This window comes from Elephantulus edwardii, unplaced genomic scaffold (genome assembly GCF_000299155.1).
Source record: "Elephantulus edwardii isolate Elephantulus edwardi_28Jun2011 unplaced genomic scaffold, EleEdw1.0 scaffold00011, whole genome shotgun sequence".
Lineage (NCBI taxonomy): Eukaryota > Metazoa > Chordata > Mammalia > Macroscelidea > Macroscelididae > Elephantulus > Elephantulus edwardii.
The window spans coordinates 28,017,839-28,040,838 of NW_006399761.1; the positions used below are offsets into that span (position 1 = coordinate 28,017,839).

Consider the following 23,000-nt stretch of genomic DNA (forward strand, 5'->3'; position numbering starts at 1 on the left):
AGCATATTTTTGAGGTCATGTTTGAAGCAAACGAGTGGCTTACCTGAACCTTCTTTTTTCATCTGTGCCAGAATACAAAACAAAATTAAGCGGACAACAGTACCACTAAGGAAGTCGTGTGACAAAAAACAAAACAAAACAACCCAACAAAACCCCAAATCTAGCTTTTTCCAAATTTGACATCCTTCTTGCCCAGGTAATGTCAAGGCCAGAGAACTTGTGGGTTTGTTAACTGTGTTTCACTGTAAATTTCTCGCAGTTAAACTGTATTTAGACAATTTCCCCTCGCAGGTTTTAAAAATCGTAAATGTAGAGGTGCCCTCGATATTTGATTTGACACCCCAGCACCGCCACCACCCTAACACCAGGCCGCACTTGTAGCTGTGGGCCTGCCAGAGACACAGCGGCGCTCACCCCTCGGGAAACAGAGGTGAAGAGTTGGGGCTGGGGCTCCGCGAAGGGCTCGCAGCCCTCCCAGCGATCTGGAAGGAATGTGCTTCCTGCCCAGGACAGCTCCCGAGGGACTCAGGAGAAAGTCCTAGGACCCTGTGGCCTGAGACTGAGCTTGTACGTTCACGGTGGGGGTTTCAGCTCGGGCATAAAGGCTCCGCATATTCGCCTGGGGTCCCTTGGCTTTGACACATGGGTTCACTTGAACCTGCGTGATGTGCTGGGCTTTTGAGCCAAAAAGCGCTTACTTAACGTGTTCACGACCAGGCAAAGTCAAAGAGCCTAAAAACCTGGGTATCGGAGGCAAAGTAGCAAATAACGAGGGATTGTGTGGATTTTTAAAAAGCTGTCGGGCATTTTCAAGACCATACACATCTGGAAGGTCTGAGTGAACGTGTGGGAGCCCCAAGTCACAAATGGGTCAAGTGTGGGGTTGGGGTAGGGGGGTGGAGAGCACCAGAGACTGGGTAGGCTCAGTGGCTCGGCTTTAGGGAAACGTCCCAGGGCCTGGGGTGGGGGTGGGGGAGAGGGAGGACAGGCATGGAATCGTGCGAAACCCTTATAATAACGGATGCAGTGTTGCTCGGGTCTCCTGCGCGTGCTCGGTGGGACCTGATCCGAACCTAGATGCTCGCCTGGTGTCATGAGCTCTTAGAAAGTCCACTCAACAGAAACTTCACTCCTATTTTACGGACAGATGTAAATGCGCTTTTGCTCTGCGCTTCAAGAGTCGGATTCAGTCTATCTGAAGAGCTCTAACCTTTTTCAAACATGCTCAGCGTGAAGTGAGCTCTCTAATCTTTCTCTAAAAAAATTCTTCCTGCTACCTACACCCCCTTGGAGGCTGGAGTGGGATTCACAGCTGGCGGGATGGGACGAGATGGGGGCGAGGGGCGCGAGGGGCGCCCTGGGCCCGGCTTCTGGGGTCGGGGGGGAATTCAGGCTTTCCGCCATCCCCAGGGCGGGAATCCGGACTGGCAGTTTGCATTCCTGGTAGATCGAAGCTCCCTGCTGATCGATTATTTGATAATTGATTTTCCTCGCAGCCAATGCGCGGCGGCCTTGGCAAGGGCTCCAGCTGATTGGCCGAGCCTTGCTCCGCGGCTGCCTACTGAGATTTGGGAGAGCTCATTGTGCCGCAGACCGTAGGGGGAGATTTCACCGAGGTTCTTGCTGGAGGGAGGGAAACAAATCCTCCTCTGAGCCGGGCGAACTGAGAGCCGAGCTCCATGAGGGGAGATTTCCAGCCTGCCGCGCGCGAGCTTCTGAGTCCCAGCCAGCGCTGCGGAGCAGAGAAAGACCCGAATCACACCAACACAAACAATAATAAGGGCCACGCTCAGAGTGAGAGATTATTTTAAAAAAATAATAAAAAGAAGGCCTTTTTTTTTTTTTTCTCTTTTTAAGCTCAAAGAAAGCCATTTAACGTGACAAAGTTGAAAGCCGTGGCTTGGCTGGGAACTCCCGAGTTTTGCGTAGCAGCTTTTTGTCTGTATTTCGGCTCCGGAGGTAGATGACTTTTGCCCCTCGGCATTTGGAGTTGTCGCCGAGGCGGGTGGGGAAGGGGAATGCAAGACAACAGAAGAAGAGGTTGGGGGAGAGAGCCAGAGGAGTGCCGGGCCCCCTCCAGGCCCGAGTGCGGCGGAGGCCGGAGCTCCCTCGGAGTCTCACAGACAAAGGCGGCTCGGCCGCTGCCCGAGCCGAGCGCGCCAGCCCCGCGCGCCGCGCCCTGGGCGCACAACCGCCTCGCCCGGAGCGGGTCGGAGAAGGAGCCTCCTGGCCCGCGGCTCCTCGGCCCGGCTACGCCCGCAGGGTCTGGGTGCTCAGAACCCGCGGCGGGTTTCACTTTCCGACGATCAGAAATAACTGTGTTTATCAAGAGGCTCTGAGAGTACATTCCCGGCTCTGGGCTCATTGTTCACTCCCTTCCTCTCTCAATTCGCGCAGGGCGCCCGGGCTGGGGCTCTTGGCCGCCTGGACGCCCAGATCCAAAGTGAGAAAATGCAAGCTTCTCCCTTCGGGGGAACCCGCATCCACCCTTGTCAGCAAAAAGGTCTACCCAGGTCTGCAAAAGCCCAACCACCTCCACCCCTCGCTCTAGGGACTCCCTTACACAGCCTTCCTTCCCCAGCCTCGCTCCAGCTTCTTCGCCTCCTCTCCCTTAGTTCCCCCTTCATTTGACTCGTCCACTTGGGGGGTTTAGTTCTGATAATCCAGCACTTTCTGCACCCCCTGCCTCGACTAAAGAAGGTCAGACCCCAATCCTTGCAAGGCAAATCAGAGAGTCTTGTGTGCAGAGTCCAGAGCGCTGCTGCCTGCCCCGCGTTTATTCCCAATTTATGGCAAAAGAGTCGGCTTTGGGCATAGGGGCGGGAAGGGGGGAGATACTGCTGGCGGTGGCTCAGTCTCTGTGTGTGTGCGTGTGTGTGTATGTGTGTGTGTGTGTGTGTATGTGTGTGTGTGTGTGTGTGTGTGTGTGTGTGTGTGTGCGCGCGCGCGCGCGCCCGGGCGTGCGCTCTGCGGAGCGCCTCCGCGCCTCTCCAGCGCGGCCGGAGCTCGCTTGGCGCACCCACCCCTGCGCGGCGCCGACTTGCTGCAGCCCAGTGCATTGTGTAAGACGCGACCTGGTATGGCCACCACTACTTCCGGGTTCTAGCATTCGCCTCGGAACCCACCTCGCCGCCTGTGCCACACACACTGTACACACGCACCGGGGTGCGCGCGGCCGGCATCGATCGTGGCTCCTTTAAGACAAACTCAGACAGACATTTTTTTTTTTTTTTAACCCTCCTCCTCTAATCTCCCTCCAGTGCAGCAGTTGCAAAGAGGGAGAGAGAGAGAGAGGGAGAGAGAGAGAAAGAGAGAAACTGATTAGGAATTAGGACTGATTCAAAGCAAGCGAGCGCTAAGGCTTTGTGCATTTGAATATTAACATTTGAGGTGTTCTAACCAGAAGAAGACAGAGCGGATGATCATTCATTCACCACGTTGACAACCTCGCCGGTGATTGACAGCCGGAGTGGCAGAAAGCCATGAGATTTGGTAGTTGGGTCTGAGGGGCGCTCTCTTTTTTTGTTGTTGTTTTTTTCCTTTTTTTTTTTTTAAACTGATTTTTTGGGGGAGAGAAGAGAAGAACTGCTTTTCTTTCTTTCCTTTATTTTCCCTCCCCCCTTCTCTCCCTTTGCCCCGCTGCTGTCTTGGAAACGGAGCGCTTTTATGCTCAGTGACTCGGGCGCTTTGCTTCAAGTCTCTTTAGACTGAAGATCTTGGACCGGTCGCTCACGTTGCTGGAGACGTTAAGGGATTTTTCGCCGTGCTTTTTAAAAAAAATTTTTTTCTTTCTTTCTTTTTTTTTTTCCCTGAGGGACTTTGAGTATTTGTTTCTTTTCACACTGGCCTTAAAGAGGATATATTAGAAGTTGAAGTAGGAAGGGAGCCAGGGAGGCCGATGGCGCAAAGGGTACGTATTAAAAAAACAATTGTGGAACTCAGATGTAAGATTAAATGGAAACGTGGCTGAAGGACACTGCTAAAAAGTTTGCTTTTTCTGTCTTTTTTCTTTCTATTTGAATAAGGCTCCTAAAGCCGTGGCCTAAAGCGAGAGTTACTTATTCAATGCATTTGTAAACTCTGTGCATGTTATGTGTAACTGTTAATTCATATAACCAAGTTTTCTATAGATTCCTACCAAGCAGCTGTATAAATACAAATATAAGCTTGAAAGATCAACTGTTAAAACAGATTCTTTAAAAAAAAATGCTAGATAGCTTGATGCAATGATTTGAGTGTTTCAAGATCCTTTAAAGTTATTTTAAAACAAACAAGGCAGCTGGAAACTTCTGAAACGCTATTAATTAAACTCATCTTTGCTATTTCACTAGAAAACAGTTAACTTTCCAAAGAAATAACTTTGTCCCAGTTCAGCAAAATTTAAAAATAGCCATCTTGTAACAGTTTGTTCAATTTGCATAGATTTGAGGCGAGGTACTACTTTGAAATCTTTCCTTAGCTTAGTCCTGTGCTAATTGGATACTAAGCGCACAGTTGTTCGCTTTAAAAATGCAATACTAATTTTCCCAATATTCCTGTTTGAATGGAAATGTGTGCGAGTAAAGGGAGGCAGTGACAACCCAGCGGAGGTAGTTTCTTTTTAAAAAAGCTTTCTTGGCATAATTTGTGTCCTGGCCCTCAAAGCCCTGTTTGCAAAAGAAAGTTAGTAGGCTGACACATTTTTCTTTGCTCCTTTGGTTCAGGCAAATGTCAGTTCTTCCAAACTCCTTTCACACCTCTGGCTTTAAGGAGATGAAAGTGACAATTCCTCTTTTCTTTAAAATCATTTCACTCTCAGCACCTCTAAATCTTGGGGAAAGAAGTGGCCTGGACTAAAGCAATTAGAAATTCTAAACAGCTAAATTTTGCACACAAAATGACAATCAATAGGAAAGTCTTCTTTCTGAAAGAGGAAGAGAGGGGTTTCTAAGTATGTTTGCTTTGAATTGGCTTCAAACATTTGCCTCATTGACTGCTAGGATGGGAGGTAAAGTTCACAGGGAGGAAGACATAGAATAATTAAATGATTCAACTATGGATTTCTTTTTTCTTTCATTTTGGAGGGAAATGGTCCAGTCTGTGAATTCAGCTTTAATGTACACACTGCCAAGACTGTGCTTTCCCGAGCTACGCCTGTAAGGGAGGCTCGGTTTGTATCATTTAGCCGACTTTGTCTGGGAGAACATAGGAAAGGCAGTATCTAAGCAGGACTGCCTAGCCCCTCGCTGGCAGGGACATAAAATGAGAAGTCTGTGTGGATTCACGTGCTTGGCATAGCTGTTCCCATCGTAACTTTCCCCTCCCCTGCTTTAATTCCCCCTGATGCGAAGGGGCTGTGAAATGAGGCGGGTTTGCGGCACTGTCCTGGCACGTTTTATTATTGTGATTTTTCATTTCCTCCTCTGGAGACCTGCACGTTTTACCTTCCGCCCTCCGGGGAGAATACCTTCCTTCTTCCCTTCTCTCTCCCTTCCTTTCCTGCCAGAGGATCCAGGTTTCTGAACTAGTCAGTAGGGACGCAAGTTAGGGCAAGACCGGTTCGTCCCGGCCGAGTCCCACCAAGAATCCTGGAATTTTCAGTTGTTGGATGTTGGTCCGTAGGATCGTTGTTGTTGTTTCTTGTGCTGTGGTCTTTTAAAATAAGATCTCCACTTGAGACACGCAGGGACATCGTGAGTATTCCGGGTGGAAGGACCCAGCTGGACTGACATTATGTAAGCTCCGCGTCTGCCGTTGTTGCGCCTCTGTCCGCGCCAGGCCTGCTGAACCTTGTTTGTTTCTTGTTTACCATGCAGTACGACGATCTGCCCCATTACGGGGGCATGGACGGAGTGGGCATCCCCTCCACGATGTATGGGGACCCGCACGCTGCCCGCTCCATGCAGCCGGTCCACCACCTGAACCACGGGCCTCCTCTGCACTCGCATCAGTACCCGCACACAGCTCACACCAACGCCATGGCCCCCAGCATGGGTTCCTCCGTCAATGACGCTTTAAAGAGAGATAAAGATGCCATTTATGGGTAGGTACAAGGAACAGCAGGTTAAATAGTTGCTAGTTTCCCTAAAGCCCTTGGTTAAGAAGAGCCAGAGCTCTGTGGATCGAGGTACACACAAGGGGACTTCACCTTCTCATTGCCTGGAAAATGTGGGTAGACAGCTAGTTAACCTCGATGCCCCCCATCTCCACACACCCCCTCGCCGGTGTAGAGCCCCACCACGATGCCCGCAGAGGGGTCTCCCTCATCTGGTACAAGTTCCTTAAAGGTCCCGGGCCCTCGGCTCGGAGCTCAGCGACTGGAGCACTCGCGGGCCTGGGCTGGGAGAGCGTCAGAGCTTCCTAAATGGAGGCGCCTTTGTGTTGGAACGAAAGTTTTAGTTTAGGGAAAATCTTTTAAGCCACTGATTGTTCTGACTTGCTAAGTTTACACAGCCACCACATGCTGGCGTGCCACCGCACAATAAAATCAAGGGGGGACCGTCTCGGGTCAGGCGAGGGGGAGCATGCTTTGCATTTAGGGAATTCGACCAGTGAGTTCCAGGAGAGGGGCTCACTCTCCGATTGTGCGGATCTAGAGAAACTTCGAGGCGCTTGTCCACTTTGTGTTCTGAGGTCGACGTGGCCGGGGTGCTCCCGGGGCCGGCTGTTTGCTGTGGCTGTAAACAGCGCATTCTCTCGGCCTGCCTGCTCTCCTCCTCAAGCGAAATCCTTTTAAAGTCACTTGTGTTTGCTGTGTGCTGATGAATTTGGGGCGCTGCTTCTTCTTCCCCCCCATCTTTTCTCTCTCTTTGACTTTATAGCCACTTTCTTTCCTAGTCATTTCTTTGGTGGGGGGGGGATTGTAAAATCGGCCGGCCCTCCCCAGCTGCAAACCTTTCTGCTCTGTTTTCTGCTCCCTGGCTCCGTGGGCTTGTTTAAAGCCAGCCTTCCCTCGCTGCATTAACTGCAAATGGTGTAGACTCTGGGACAGAACATTTGGGGAAGCTTTGCAAAGGATCTCGAATTGTAAAATTTCCAGCTGGGCCGTGAGAGCTAATAAAAGCCTTGAGACACCTCCTTGGGTATAGACGAAGCTTTTTTCCTCCCCTTTTATGTGTAGAGATAAGCAACATTTAGGCCCCTCTCAGTACCAGCTGTGTTGCCACTCTACGGAGACAAAATGAAAGCCAGGGACTGTGGGAGGAACTTTGTTTTGGGGGCTGTGGGGCCATCAGAGAGGGAAGGGAGTTTTGCTGGGGACGGAGAAAGAGTTGCTCTACCCTACGAGGGTACGTTGTGGGGTCCAAATTGGTAGGTGCAGCAGCCGTGTTGACAGCCAGTCCCGAAGCCACTGAGGTCCTTTGCCTAAGTTAGTGGAGCGGCTGCTACCAGATCCCGCTGGGCCTCAGCCTTGGCGCCACCGCCTTCCAGGAACCTACTGGGCCCAGCTCCCCTCCAGCCGGCGTCTCCTCTGTCCTCCACGGGGTTCTGGAGGCTGGGGACAACCGCCCGCGGGGTTGGGAAACTTCATTCAAGATGCGTGATGGGACCACTTGGGTTTTTCCCTTAAGCAAGTGTTACCAATTTCTCCGGCCAGAAAGGCTGGGCTGATGCAAGACTCAGGGCCTCAGACTTGGGGAAGGGGGCAAGTGGTCAGCCAGGTGGGGGAGAAAGGAGAAGAGACAAGTGGATGTCGAAACCTGAGTGAGGGGGGAGATCCCCACTTGGAGCCCCTCCGGCAGTTTTTCCTGGGTGCCTTTCCCCCCACGACTGAGGGACTAACCATTGTGTTGTTTGTGCCTTGTCTTTTCTTGCAGACACCCCCTGTTCCCTCTTTTAGCACTGATCTTTGAGAAATGTGAATTAGCGACTTGTACACCCCGCGAGCCAGGGGTGGCGGGCGGGGACGTCTGCTCCTCTGAGTCATTCAATGAAGATATAGCCGTGTTCGCCAAACAGGTCAGCAAAATAAGTGTTTGCAAAGAAAAAGGGAAAAGAATGTGTCCCCACCCCCACCCCTCATCCCAGACGCTTTTTCCAAAGGAGCGAGAGAGCAAATGGCCCAGAGGCCAGGCCGTGGGTCTTCTACCTCGCCGCAGCTCTGCGGCCATTTGCAGTTGTAGGACACGGCCGGCCCGTGTTCGAGCCTGCTCGCCCACCTTAGAACCCAACACAAAAAGCTCCTTCTAGAAAATGAAATTGCAGCCACCACGCGCTATGGCCTCTCTGGCCCGGGTCGCTGCCATCGTAAGGGAATGCGCTCCTGGGGTGTTTGGTTCACAATCAAGTGTTTCTGCGCGAGTATGACTGTGTCCATCCCCGAGGTCAGCTACTGGACCCCGACAGTGTAGGGAAGCAAGAAACCTGGAAAGGAGACTAGATTTCAAATTGTCTTTCTTTTCTCCCCCTTTCTCTCTCCTCCCTCTCTTTCTCACTTGCGTTTAGATTCGCGCAGAAAAACCTCTATTTTCTTCTAACCCAGAACTGGATAACTTGGTAAGAGCTGATCTCTACCTCCCACACCCCCATCTCCCCACCCTTAACCTACACCCCACCTAGCTTTGCTTTTGGGGACCTGGGTGTCAAGATGGGTCTCCTCCAAGCTGGAAGTGTTCTTGTCCACGGACAAGTGGTTCCTGGACCGGATCCTGGGGAAATAAATTCATCTGGAGAAGGGGCCGGGCAAGCTGGCCCCGGGAAAGGCGAGCTTTTGTTTTTTATGACAGCCGCGCTGCGCGCTTCTAATCAGCGCGGGGATTTATCTCTGGGCCTGTCAGCCTGTGTGCTTAAACTTTGCGGACTTCCCAGCCCTCAGAGTCGCGTCACCAGGGCAGCCACCAGACCGCAGTGTCTCCACAACAACTTTAATTTTTTTTTAATATATATCTTTTTGCCTGGAAGGTGTGCGGAGAGCCGCAGGACACTGTCATGTGAAAAGCCACGCTGTGGGACCATTTGGACTATCCAGTCATCCCATGGAGGGCTGTGTCCCCTGGAGGAGGGATGGAGTAGGGCCAAATGAGGGGAGAGTCGTGGGGAGAAGAGTGTTTATGGCCCCCACTTAGATGCTTTGTTGTTGTTTTAGCTCTCTTTTTTTCTCCTTAAGAAATATAAACCTCTAGATGGTACCCAGTCACTGCTATTAAGTTTTAGTGTTATTGCTATAAATCAAAATAACTCTGTTTACTGGGGGGAGGGGGTGGGCTGGAGACGCTGGAGCTGCGACAGCCAATTTTCTGCAGACCTGGAGTGGTGGCTCATTCTCATTGTATCTTTTCAGATGATTCAAGCCATACAAGTATTAAGGTTCCATCTGTTGGAATTAGAGAAGGTAATTTCTCTACCCCTTTTCTTCTGGCTTCCCCATCACCCCCCAAACACACACACAGGCTTGGAATGACTCAAGTTTAGGCTTCTGGGGCATTTGCATAAATGTCTTTCTATCTGGTAATTAGTGTCAAGGCCAATCTTAGCGTCCATTTCTCTTGGAAGTTTAATTACAATTTCAGCCACTAAAGCCCGGATCACAAACGCCCCAGCCCTGCGTTCCCTCTAATACCTTGCTGGCTTTATGTAAATAGCCGGGGTACTGTGCATCCTAGTTGATAGGTTGAATGCTGTGGCACATCGGCTCTACAAGTTTTTAGACCTCTGTGCTCTCTTCTCTCCTGCTCCCTCCTCTTGTTTGCTACCTCTGAGGAGAGAAAAGTTTTGTTTAGTTTAGCGAGTTTCTGGAAGACCTTCTGAGAGCAGGGGGCAGGTCAAGCGCAGGGAGGGACGGGGAGGAGGAGAGAGAGGCAGGGAGTCCGAGGCGCTGGTGGGGGAGGCACAGCAAACACTGCACAGAGACAAAGCAGGCTGGATGGTTGTGTCCATTTCTTGAATCTGTGAATCCTGCACACAGCATACCTTCATGTTCTAGAAAGAGGGGGTGAGACAATGTGATTTTTGCTAGCGAGATGTTCTTGAAATCTCAGCAATAAAAACTTACTGCATTGTAATTCAAACTAACATTAAATTGAAAGCACTGTGAGGTTTCTAGTGAAATTTTGCATGTCTCAAAAGCCTGAGGCCTCTAAGAGACCCCTCCACTTTACACCTAGGTATTTTGAAGCGTTCTTTAAAAAAAAAAAAAATCAATCCAATAAGTTGTTCCAGCCGTGGGCTTTTTCATATCACAGGTACTGGCAATATGATTTCCTTTAAATATATATATTTAAAGGAAATACCCTAACAGCTACTCCCTATGAATAGAAACCCCAGTTACAAACGTAACAGGGCCTTGGGTTGTCAGGCGTATATCTTGTGCCACCACAAGCTTGCTCCTTTGAATATGTACTAAGGTATGTGTGTGTATTCACATTTTTCCTCAGATTTTTTGGAAAAAAGGGTTTATGATAAAGTAACTGGATGAAATAAAATAGTTTACCTTAAATGTCACCTACGCAGGTCACCTCTCTAATGTCCACAGCCCCGGGAGCAGATGAATTTAGCACGGGTGTTGAATATGTTGTAGCCTGTGAATCATCTTGTCACTGTCAATTTTCTGGGATATCTCTATTTTGCAAGAAAAGAAAGTTATTCCTAATTCTGGATGCATCTGGGGGTCTCTAGAGGACAATTGCCCTGTGTTTCCCCTATTTCGAAGTTCGGATCTCACAAGGGGGTGGGCTGCACTTGTCAATGTCATTTATGCACTCCTGATTATATTTCCATTTTTTTTATTTCTGTCATAATGTAGGTACACGAATTATGTGACAATTTCTGCCACCGGTATATTAGCTGTTTGAAAGGGAAAATGCCTATCGATTTGGTGATAGACGATAGAGAAGGAGGATCCAAATCAGACAGTGAAGATATAACAAGATCAGCAAATCTAACTGACCAGGTATGTGGTTTTCAATCCTCAGTATCCCTTGAGGGGGGAAATCTGTATGCATATTGCTTGCTGGGTCACTACCACCTCCTTTTATTATTTGCATATGATTAAGTCCCTTTTAGATACATTTCCATCGAAATGAAAATTTTTGAATAATGTGGCTATTATTGCTTCATTAAGACTGGCTCTGGGATCCGACCTGTAGAGATGAGCTTGTAAAAGCTCTGCCTGCAAACTTGACCTCTTTCTTGTCGCTTTTAATTTTTGTCTTTATTTTATTTACCCTCTGTGATAATGGGAGTGCTAACTGCCAGTGGCCGCCTCTGATTGCAGGGCTTTGTTTGGGAGCCATGCCCTCCTTCTTTATATCTTGAAGAAAAGAAAAGAAAAGTGTAAGGCCCGCTCATTTCTTATTTTATTACGAATAAATCCAAGATAGGTGGTCTAAGAGAGACAGCCAGGGTTTGAAATCTAGCAAATGCTGCCTATTTTCCCCCTGTCTGTACGGTTCATTAGCCTGTCTTGTCAGTTTTCCTCGGCCGAACGCTTCTAGACCTCACTGAACATTGCTTTGTGTAGCGCCCACTGCAAGCTCGTCCATTTTATTGTACTTAATAGAAAAAATACGAGCAGGCCGAGGTTAGGAAAACAGATAAATATGGACTGTTCTGCTCCTCCTTTGCATTCATCCTCCAGCGAGGACGTGCTCTGGACCCGCTGCGCTGGCAGCTTTGGGAAGTCAGCGTCTGGGGACCCCAACAGCTCCCTCCGAGGAGTGGCGGGGGCCCTGGGACGCCTCTGCTGTCTCCTAGCGCGCCCCTCCTCTCCCGGGCGCCCTCTGGGCCCTTCCTCCACCGCTTTGCTAAGTGGGAATGACTTTTACTTCGAGTTGCTGGCGGGGAGGGACTTCTCTCTCACCCCAACACCAACCACTCTTGATTCCCAGTGTCTCTGCCTCTCTCGCTGGTGGCGCGGTGGCTCAGGATTGGTCCAAAGGAGTTGCAGAAAGGCAATCAAAGTGAGAACGTGAGGGGTGGGGGAGAAGGAGCAGGGTCCCGGGTCGCCCTGGGTTTCTGGGCTCCGCAGCGCGTCTTGAGATTGGGGCTTCGGCCTCCAAGAAGCGTGAGGGCCCAGCCTTTTTCTTTCTCACTTGGCAGGAGGCTCTGGTCTTGAGGGAGAGATCAGCCGGCCTTTGTTAAGCCGGAGTCCAGCCAGGCCCAGAGAGTCTCCCCTGGCTTGAGTTACAGTGATGAGATTGGCCAAATGGCTGTCTTGGAGGATCCTTGTTTGGGGTGCCTGATACTCTGGTCCTGGTGTCTTAAAGTTTTCTTCTCTGAGCATCACCCCCTTAAAAGAAAAACTTTGTTTGGAGACCCCATGACTGAGGCTTATTCCTGCTTTAGACAGATGAGTTGGGGGTAGATAGGCAAAGCTGGGCTCGCCAGCGCCCACACTCTGGGTCTTCCTTCATTATTCTGTGGCGAGTTGCAAACTTTCGCCGTGCGCAGGACACGGAGCCGGAGCGATCCGGCCTCTCCGGGTCCCCGGGCCCGCTGGCCGCCCGGCCTCGCCCGGTTCGGCTCCGGCTGGTTCGGCTCCGCCAGACTTCGCCCGGGAGCTGTTAAATGCAGATTCAGGCTGCTGCTGAATAAAAATTGTAATCCAACAAGCCTAACTAGAAAATGGGATTCTAAAAGCTCAGGAGTGCTGGGTACATAAAGCTATTTGAGCAAATTACAAGAATCGCTTAGGGGCATGAATGAAATCAACACTTTAATTGCCTCCAAAATGAAGATTTATACCCCATTTTCTCAACGAATCATTATTTTATTAAAGCCAAAGATAAAGGACCAAAGTTATGGGGTTTTCAGGATTGTGGGGGGGCGAGGGGATACAAAATTTATGGCGCATCCTTGCGTTCTCCCCACATGCCTTCCGTAAACTTTTGTTACTCATTTACCTTCATGTTAGAAAGGCAAAACTTGGTGTGCAATTGTATTAGGTTAAAATGCTCATTTTCCTGTCTCACCTACAAAATGAGAAGCTGTTTGGGGCATATTTCTGTCCCCTTGACCCCCATGAGTGGTCTTCTCAGCTTGGGGAGGGATGGGGGCTCGCTGCACTTGTGGCTCTGTTGGCCTCTGCGCGTGGGCGCGCACTCCTGACCCCAGTAGCATCATTCAGGTCTCAGCTGCTCTGAGAGCCTCAAACCCATTTCCTCCTTTAAACTGTCCGGCTCCCAGGAGCAGGGGAGCGAGTACACCTAGACCCCTTTTGGAGCGGTGAGCGCAGCGTGCCGGCCACACGTGAGCTTGTGCCCACAAATCCTGCGCACCCATGGGTGCAGGATGGCTCCCCTGGTCTGGGAAGGTGGGGAGCGAAGGATGAGGCGCCGAGGCCGCCTCCAAGGCGCCAGTTGTCGCGACTGGAATCAGCTCGCCCGCCTGTGTGTGTGTGTGTGGGGAGGGGGGGGGGCTCTGGACCCCAGTGCGGCGCCCTGGGAGCCGCGCCTAAAGGACAGCGGGGTTTGCACCCCAGCAGAAGGTGCACGGCTCGGGTGCTTCGGGCGCAGTGCGAACTTGGCCTCGTTAGCTCTGTAACCCCATCTGGGGTCTGCGGGCCGCACGGTTTTTTCTTTCCCGTGTTTTCCTCGGAGGGCTCGGAAGCTGCTACCTGCGTCAGGACTTGGGGTCCACGACTGCGATACCCACGGGGTTCCCAGAGGGCCAAATTGGCGGAAATCAACTTGCCTTGTAGCCTTGTTGTTTTGGGGATTTTTTAAATCAGATCAAAACGCCCCTCGAAGTCATAATCCCGCGTCCCCGCCCGCTCCCCTGACCCCAACCTGGAGGCCTCCCCAAAGGTCCCTGGGCTTGAGAGCCACGTCTGGCGGCGGCAGGCCTCCCGGGCGCCCTCTCCCGACGGGCCGCGTTCCACGTTAGGCGCAGCGGCACCCCCTCCATGGCCTGGGGGCAGCGAGGGGTGCAGAGACCGCCTAGTCTCGGGATGGGGTGAGGGCAAGACTGTGGGCAAAGCAGCACACCTGCCAGGAGAGGCGTCCAGGCAGGTGTAGGGCCTGGTGGGCGACAAAGAACCCACGTCTGGGGGCGCAGGGTAGAGGGGAGGGCGTGGGGAAGGGAACCCGCGAGCAAGAGCTTGGTCGCCTACTTATTAGGTGTGAGGCCGCCCTAAGTGGAGGAGCTGTCGGGATGAAGCCTCCAGGGAGAGCCTATTCCTCTTTATTCCTGGCATTTAAGCATCCCCTTGACCCCCAGGACGAATCTTGAGAGAGGAAAGTATAGAGGAGCAGAATCTCTGGGCCCCTAAGTGACCACACTTGTTCTGAGCGAGCTGGGGCTAAGGGACCATCCTGGCCCCTCCTGAGACGGAGAAATGGTCCCTTCAGAGTAGAGATTTTACTCCACAGCCGCTCTCCGGGGGGCCCTCGGCTGAATCTGCATTTAAACGCTCCCTGGCTGGGGCGGGCGGGCCGCGCTGGGCACTCGGTTGCATGTTAATCCAGATTTGCCTCTGAAGTCTGGGGAGAAGTCCTGTGCCTCTCAGGGATGGAACCCGAAAGCCAGGGTGGGCAGGCAGGTCAAATACCAGGAGCTGCTGGGCTCTCCAGGGGCGGCCGACCCGGGCTGCACGGCCCAGGCTGGCATGCACCAGACCGCGGGCCATGGAGACCTAGGGCAGCCCTGGGCCAGGGCGCTTTGCTGCCCCACTGGGCCTGGGATCCTTGGTGATGATGGTTTAGTTTTAAACGTTTGGAATGTTGTTGCGCCTGAAGCAGAGTTCATGTTAGAATTCTTTAAACTAGGACTTGAGGGAACCCCCGTCACCCCATCCATGGGATTAGTGGGGTGTGGCTAAAGGAGAGGTAAGCTTTCTCTTTGGGGGGAGAAGTTATGGGAAGGGATGAGGAGGCAAGGGGCATTCTAATGTGCTTGATGGACTGTAGCTGGGGGCGCGAAAGGTGTGATCTCCGGATATTAACTAATCCTAGAAATAGAGACAATTTGTTTTACTCCAACAAAAAGAAAGGCCACAAGCAGTTGGGACAGGAAAATGGGCTCTATAGAGGTTTCGTTCTAGGCACTTAGTTGGTAGCCTTTTTAAAGTTTGAAACACCTAATAGCACATCAGTTTTATCTGATCCTGGAACTTTTAAATTCAAAGGTCTTGAGACCAGTTTGGCCATTGTGTCCTCTGGTTTTATTTTTGACTGTTGTTGTGGGTCATGTAGTTCTATCCTTAATTCCTTATAAACAGAGAGAGAGAGAGAGAGAGAGAGAGAGAGAGAGAGAGAGAGACACCAAAGAGAAAGTTTGGCAAGATTATTTAATGATTAAATAATAAGGTGTTGACTGCTTGTCACTATATTGGCTAATTGGGATGTTCACTTGAGACCCTTTATTGCTAGGTACTCTCAGTATTAAAGTTAGTTGTTTTCCAGGTGTGTTTTTATTGTTATTTCATGGTTGCTATTTAGAGTATATTTATGCCAGAATTTCAAAGCAGGAATGTATTGATTCTTAATAGGCACACTTTAAGGTTTGTTTGTTTTTTTTTAAATGAGGAAAAAAAGAGGTACAGGGTGTATACAGATAGAGTGAAACTAAATACATAGTTAAATGTGTTGAAGTGTAAATGATAATGCTACAAAAGTACTCTTTTTTCCTGGCTTCTGTCTCTGTTAAGTCCCCTGTTCAGGTCCTATAGTTATTGGAGAGCTGTAGTTATTGATGATACAAATGCTAGTTTGTGCAAAGTAAAACTCCATAACAGTAACTATTGCTCAGTGATTTAACTAGCTCTGTGGCAATAGGTCACTCAGATAGCAATCCCTCTCCTGGCAGAATGACTCCATTGCTCACCAGTCAGATAGAGAGCAAGCAATTGTGTATGCCTCTGTTACTGGCTTTAAGGCTGAGACTTTGGTTAGAAAACATGAGGGTGCTTAAACAGCAGAGGAAGAGGAGAAGATAATAAAATGTGAACCATCTTTTTAAAAAGTAAATAAAATACCATGCTATAATTGTCCCATTTTGAAAATAAACAGATTTTAAATCAGTGTGTTTTCAAACATTGGTATGTTTAAATTGTAAAATGTTTGGTATAGTGCAGAAAGATTTAAAACACAGCTCTTACTGGGAAAATGACCCAGTAAAACTTCATATTCTTATAAAGCAAAGAATTTTTTTGTGATCTCAGAGTAGAAACTTTTTTTTAAAGACCAAGGAGATAGGGACCTGCTATTGTAAAACACACTTACCTTCCCTCACAGGTGGACTTGGGAAAACTGTGAAGAGTGCATCACAACTTTTACTAAGATACTTGCCATAAATGAAAATAATGTCAACATGACTTTAAACGAAGTATTTTTGTGCTGGTAATATTATGCTTTCCATACACCAACAGTATTTTCTTATGGAACGTAAATATGTCAAACAAATGGGAAATGGTAACGTTTTAATAAATGATCATTTAATCATTCAGTACAACCCAAGTATGTGTACAGAGCATTTAAAGAAAAGTCGGCATATGGCCAAATTCCTATAGGGACCAGCAGCAAAATGATCAAACAATGAACATGAAATAAGACTTCCTGCAAGAAAGTCTATAATTCAACATTATTTGACTCTACTGTCAGGGAAATAGTTGAAGGATAGTAAGCTGATACCATTCTCAGTCATTTTTGTTACACAGTCTTAAATGTTTGCAACTGTAGCATTTTACATGGATTATGATATCTGTCATATTTGTATCAAAGTAGTACTTGGATTTATGTTGCAATTGGAAAAAAAAAAGTCACCACTTTCCCTGAGTGCTGAAAAAAAGGAACTTAATGTTTAAAAAATTAAATTAAAATTATGGGAAGGTTTTCTTTTACAGATGAAGAAATACAAATAGAATTCACATGATACAGTTTATCTGACAGTGGGTACAGATATCAGACTCAAGCGTTTTTAAAATTCCAAGTGAAACAGCACTGCTGTAAATTATGCTGGCCTTGTTCTCAGTGACTTAGTGGGGAAACATCAGGATAGAGCACCTGTTTGAAAAACTGGGTTTCTTTCTGCATAAAACACTGGCTCTTGGATGCGGTTTTGTTGGGTCCATCTCACAGCGGCCCTGCTTATACAAGAACACAGCCGTGCTTGGTTCCGAGGCATGTCTGCAGTTTCTGTTGTATTGGAGCCCGTTGTCGCAGCCACTTTGTTCATGGTCTTCCTCTTTTTCGCTCACCCTCTACAAAGCGGGATATCCTTCGACAGGAACTGGTTTCCCTTAATAACGTGCACAATGCATGTGAGACCAAGTCTCAACATAAACACCTTTACTGCGTTTCTTCTAAGACAGATAAGTTCATTCTTTTGGCAGGCCATGGCATATTCAAAATTCTTGATCGGCACTGTAGTTAAATGCATCAATTCGTCTTCAGTTTTTCTTATTCCTTGTCCAGCTTTGGTATGCAAAGATTGTTGTTGTTGTTCGGTGTCATTGAGTCCAGTATGACTTACAGCGACTCTTTGTCTACACCTGAACCCTGTCCTGTCCTGTGCCAACTCACAAACTCTAAGACACTCATTGCTTCAGTTACAGTGTCAGTCCACCTGGCTGAGGGTCTTCCTCGCCCTCCTCTCAGTCCCCCACCCTCATCTTTCCAGCCATGATGTCCTTTTCCAAGGACTGCTTAGCCGAGTCAAGCACGCTTTAGCTCTGAAAGTGACACTTTGATTTTAAACGATTCTTTGCAACAGAGTTACCCAGTTTAGTATGTTGTTTGTTTTCTTAACTGCTATTCCTGTGGCAGTTCACTAGATGCAAGTAAAAAGATATCATACTTAAAATTCATATGCCTAATTTAAGTTCCAATAATAGAACTTGACTATAGAACCTTTGACTTTTGAGAGTCAGCAAAAATCTGGATACTTTTCTGTTCTTACATTGTAGGAATACAACTTGCATGTGTACAGATTTGATAGATCCAAGCAGATAAGATTGTCTGAGTTGTGAAAAAGTAAAAGAACATTCTCACTCTGTCTTTAATTTAAAATGCCTTAATTGCAAGACCAGAGGAGTTTGCGAATGTCTTTGTGGAATCTGAAATAGTCCCTCTAGGAAGTATACATACATTAGGCAATTGCTGAATTTCCCACACTTACTCTTTTGACATTTTAATAAATGGCATAAATGAAACCCTGTAAAATAAGTAAGAATTTACTCTTTTAAATATTTGTCACTAGAATGCAATTTCAATCAATTTAATGAACTCAAGTGCATAAAATTAAAGGAGTTTGGCAACACTTCACTAGACTCTGAGTGATCTTTTGCAAAATCATATTTCTTAATCTAGAAAATATGTCCCTGTTAAAAGAAAATGTAAGAGTACAAATCTTTTGAAATGATTTTATGTATCTTGACTTTTGGGCTTAGAATTCCTAAAACTGATTAAAAGAAAAAAGTTTGTTCTCTGATGGAAAAACATACTTGTTTCAAAGTTTAAGGAATTATACACCTGTTGTGTCTTAGTATAATGAGTACAGGTAGTAAAATACAAGTTATAACCAAAACAAAATCATGAAATGCTTTTAAAAATAAGAATCGTTCAGTGTTTTCCTATGAACTATATACACCATTGCATGTGGCCCAAATGAGTGGAGGATAAATGAATTGTAAAAAGAAATTTTACTTTATTCACAGTTCTCAAGAACACAGTTTTACAATTAATTTTACTCTTGTTACCTATTCATGATTCCATGTGCAATGAATACGATTTATATACAGGAGATGAAGAAAAACCTTAAAGGAAACTGCCCCTGCCAGGAGAGCTTTCCCTACTAATGTATTTACTCAGCGATACTTTATAAATAATGACAACTTCCTGTAAGTTTAACTCAGTTGTTGCTGTGTGCCAGTGGGTGGATTTTGACTCCAAGCGACCCTGTAGGACGGGATAGAAGTGCCCCACTGAGTTTCCCAAAGCCTTCATCTCTGTGGAAGAAGACTGACAGGTCTCTGCTGGTCAGTTCAGACAGCTGACTGTTCAGTTAGCAGTCAGGCCCTTGAACCAGAAACGAGTTTCTATTCAGAAGAGAGGAGTAAATAACTAACTATGGTGAGGAATATTCGACTTACTCCTTGGCAGCAGCGTGGGATCAATTGTCATTGCTAACAAATTCCCATTTCGACAGCTTCTTCCTGACAATTCAAAACATTCAAGTAGTATATGTTTACTGTTAATTAGCGGAGAGTGTCCTGTTGCTCATTTACCAGGATTATATTCCTTTCTTCCGCTGACCACTTGCTTTCTTTCTTTGGGCAAACCTGCTTGAAATCTGCACGTGAACTAATTGGTAGATCCCATTTTCCTATTTGAGTACCTTGTAGGGTTTTTTCCACACATGGGTTTATTTTATCGAGAGAATGAGACATGTTACTCACTTTCAAACAGGAATGCACGGAGAACAAGGTACCTAACCTTTACAATTGGGTGAAAACCTGGAAACTGTTACTCTTGTTTGTGTTCTGTAGGGCTGTGTGTACTTGCTAAGATTCTTATGTGGTCTTCCCTATAAGGCCTCAATGTTTCTTTTTAGTGACTGTATCCTTAACTGATGGTCCATGTTTGGTCCCAGATCTCCTTGATTTGCGTTTTATTCTGAACTTGCATTCACGTGATTTCCCACAAAAACTCTTTAACGTGGAATGTGCCTATGACTATTTGGAAACTCCGGAAAATAATGAATTTGACATAGCCATCATAAGGACAATGGAGGGAGAAATTTGATGTAAATCCAGAATTTTTCCCATCGCAACCCAACCTGTAAAGGTTTATCTCTCCTCTTTAAGAAATATTAGAACCTAAATGAATCATAACAGTTGGGATGTTTTCTTGAACGTTTGCTTAATTTGAAAGACAAACTGTAGTGTTCCTCAGAAATTCTTTAGTGATGTGAAAACTTAATTTTAAGTTAAGTGCTGGCAGGAGCAATAACTTTGTAAATTATTGCCTAACTTGGGAGGGACTGGAGAGCATTACGCTGAGTGAACTAGCTCAGTCACGTAAGGATAAATATTGTATAAAACCATTATTGTGGAATGAGTATAAGGATCCAGGAGGGGTGGGAGAGGCTGGAAGCAGAGGGATGTGGATGTGCAGGGAGAGGGGGGATTAATCATTGAGTTGTACCGATTTATGAGGCAGGGGGGTGAGGGAAATGAAAAGAATTTGTTCAAATTTATATTTTAATTTTATAAATAAACTAGTAGAAAAAAAAATTAAGTGCTGTACAGTGGCTGCAGTTTTAAAGGCACCCTTACCCTGTTTACATGAAGTGGCCTATTTATGTGTCTATAGGGGTTTAATAGGGAGAGATTTCTTCTTTTTTTGGTAGAGTTTGAAAAGTAACTTTTACAGTATAAAGTTCTAGTATATTAGCTACAAAAATGTGAACATTTTGGAATTTCCCCCCTTCCTTTCTATTTATTGCAATTTTAATTATCTAAAACTATCTATTTTAATTTATTTGGTAGAAACCAAGTCCAAACCCAAAAACTGTGTGCTTCATAGGTCAAAATTTTATAAATGCTATTTCAAATCTAGTTGTTTATTGATCCTAAAAAGCAGCAATGTAGAGAGAAAATGGAAGAGAACGATTAATAGTAATATGTTATTAGCCGTGGTGGTGTAAGAGGAGAGACAGAACAGAGTTATACAGAGTGTTCAAGAATTACTTGGAACGTTAACTCACAAGTTCCCTCTTGATCTGGAGTTGTTTTAAAAATCTCACCTAAGAATATGTTAGTGTAAATACTTAGTGATGAGTCACCATTGAATATTACTTTTATTTGCAATTGCCTGTTCATATGAGACTTGGTCTCCTGAGTGGCCACCCTGCCCTTCACTCTTGAACAGTTCAGAGAAATGTTTTATTTATTTACAGTCTATTGTATACATTATTTATAGGAAATATGCCAAAACTCTACAGAGCATATGGAATTTGTCTCTGTGACATAGAGGTGGTGTCTGGCTCTAAAGTGGCATAATCCTAAGTAGATAATAAAGATTAGCCTCTGTGTACAGATAAACACCATCTCTACAGTCATAGCATGCTTTTGCTTATAGTCCCAGATGCAAATACAGTTTGTCATTTTAATGTCATAATTTGGTGTTGGTTTTGTTTGTTTGGTGGGTTTTTTTGTGTTGGGTTTGGTTTTTTTTTTCCCATTCAAAAAGAATCGGGAATTTTCACATATTTAATCTTGCTGATAAAGAATTATATTTGAGGAGAGGACGTAGAAAGAACATAACAGTATCACTTAGCCCTTTCTTTGCCTTTATTGTTTTCTCTCCCTCACATGCTCTAAAATTTTCTGAGGAATACTGTTTGTGAAAACTTTAACACTGGTTGTGTGTATTTGGTGGTTTGACCTGTTGTTTCACCATCTCTGGGGATTTCATAAGCTAGGTTAAATGGCAGAGTCACCAACAGAATCATCAGATTCCCTGTGCCTTACAGTTTCTTGCACAAAGTACTAGAAACATGTACAACCATGCCTCTTCTGTGCATATCAAGTAGATTGTTGGTGTTCAGATATTTTTCATTCTAATAGTTATTCAAAGGCAGTAACAATCTGCATTTGAGGAAGTATAAACATTTTTTATTCGGGAATTTGGAATTTGCAGCAACGCAATTTTATTTTCCAAATTACCCTGCCATTTCAATTAGGGGTATTGTTCTTCACTCTCCTGTTGCAACATTCTAAAGGTTTGCCTGCCACTCTAATTGTGAGTTGTTTGAGTGCTTACTATTTACTGAGAGCATGTAAAGAACATGCCCATAGAGAAAGAGGAGAATAAAACATTAACAAATCCTATTATGGAGCTTTCCCTCACGTCCGTAGTATACTTCTAATAATTCTAATACTCTCTAACTGGTAAAATAGTGTATGGCTGAAGAATGGCCTTCTGAGTCACTGGGAGTCCTTGGGAAAGGGACCCAACAGGGCGGCCCTGCCTTCTGCGGGAATTCAGGTGCTGTTCTTGGTCTTCCAGCTAAGTGCCTTGCAATTTAGTAAGCATGGCCGTTGTAGGAACCCGAGACGCAAATTAGATTTCAAGACGCTTTGAGAAAGGCCTTTTTGATGGTTTTACCCAAGACAAATAATACAAGAAAGGGTATAATCTTCTCCCCACCTCTAAGTTTAACTCAACCAGAGAGCTTAAATCTTCAGAAACCCTTGAGGAATAGCAGACATTTTAAAAATGAAATGTGATTGGAAAGATAAAAAAGCTGAAAGTGCTTCCAGAAAGGGGAATTAGAAAACACTTTCTTGCTAATTGGGAGTGGAAATCAAACATAAGTTCCCAAGGTTCTTTGATCCAAAGGGCAATGTGGTAAGGTAGCAGTGGAATAAAACTGGACTACATCTTGGTTGAATTAGTCCTCTCCTTTCTCACCTCACAATTATTAATTCTATGGTTAGAGAGTTTAGAAATAGAGAAGAAAATAAACACCAGAAACATTTGAGAGAGAATACTTAAGAATTGTTATTGCAACTTCTAGTTCTTTTTACACACACATCCACACACACACACACATGCATGTAATTGATTTTTTAAATTTAATAAAATTTTTTCTTTTATACTGGTTTACTTACAAAGTTTGTATACATTGTTTTTCACGGTGGATCTTCCCTATTTCCTTTACCTACCTCTTCCTCCACCCATCAAATTATGCAACAAGACCCTAGGATTAATCCTCCTCACATACATCCTCACCCCTCTGTTCCCCTCCCCTGTTTGGATCTTTATACACACTCTACAATAATAATCTTATACAGTATTTGTCCTTATAGGACTGAGTTAGTTCACTTAGCATAATGCTCTCCAGTCTCTCCCAAGTTAAGTTGTTGTTATTGTTATGTGCCGTTGAATCACTTGGCACTCATAGCGACCCTAGGTACAACAGCCCTAAACTCCGCTCTGTCCTGTGTCAATCGCGCCATCTCCGAAACACCCAATCCAATTGCCCCAGTCACTGAATCAATCCATCTCATAGAGGACCTTCCCCTCCTGCGCTGTCCTTCCACCCTACCAAGTATGATGTCCCTCTCCAAGGACCGGTCCCTC

General features: G+C 46.3%; 1 protein-coding gene across 5 annotated transcripts in view; it reads left to right on the plus strand.

Moving 5' to 3' along the window:
* The first annotated feature begins 3,672 nt into the window (after positions 1 to 3,672).
* MEIS2 (Meis homeobox 2) overlaps positions 3,673 to 23,000 on the plus strand; it is a 189,616-nt gene continuing 170,288 nt past the window's right edge. For 4 of the 5 annotated variants that reach the window (XM_006880971.1, XM_006880972.1, XM_006880974.1 and 1 more), the window contains exons 1-7: positions 3,899 to 3,910; positions 5,796 to 6,022; positions 7,797 to 7,938; positions 8,425 to 8,475; positions 9,260 to 9,310; positions 10,721 to 10,867; positions 15,563 to 15,568. In XM_006880971.1, the coding sequence (XP_006881033.1) occupies positions 3,899 to 3,910; positions 5,796 to 6,022; positions 7,797 to 7,938; positions 8,425 to 8,475; positions 9,260 to 9,310; positions 10,721 to 10,867; positions 15,563 to 15,568 (636 nt within the window). Of the gene's footprint in view, positions 3,911 to 5,795; positions 6,023 to 7,796; positions 7,939 to 8,424; positions 8,476 to 9,259; positions 9,311 to 10,720; positions 10,868 to 15,562; positions 15,569 to 23,000 lie in introns of all 5 variants that reach the window. The other variant, XM_006880973.1, reaches the window with a different exon arrangement.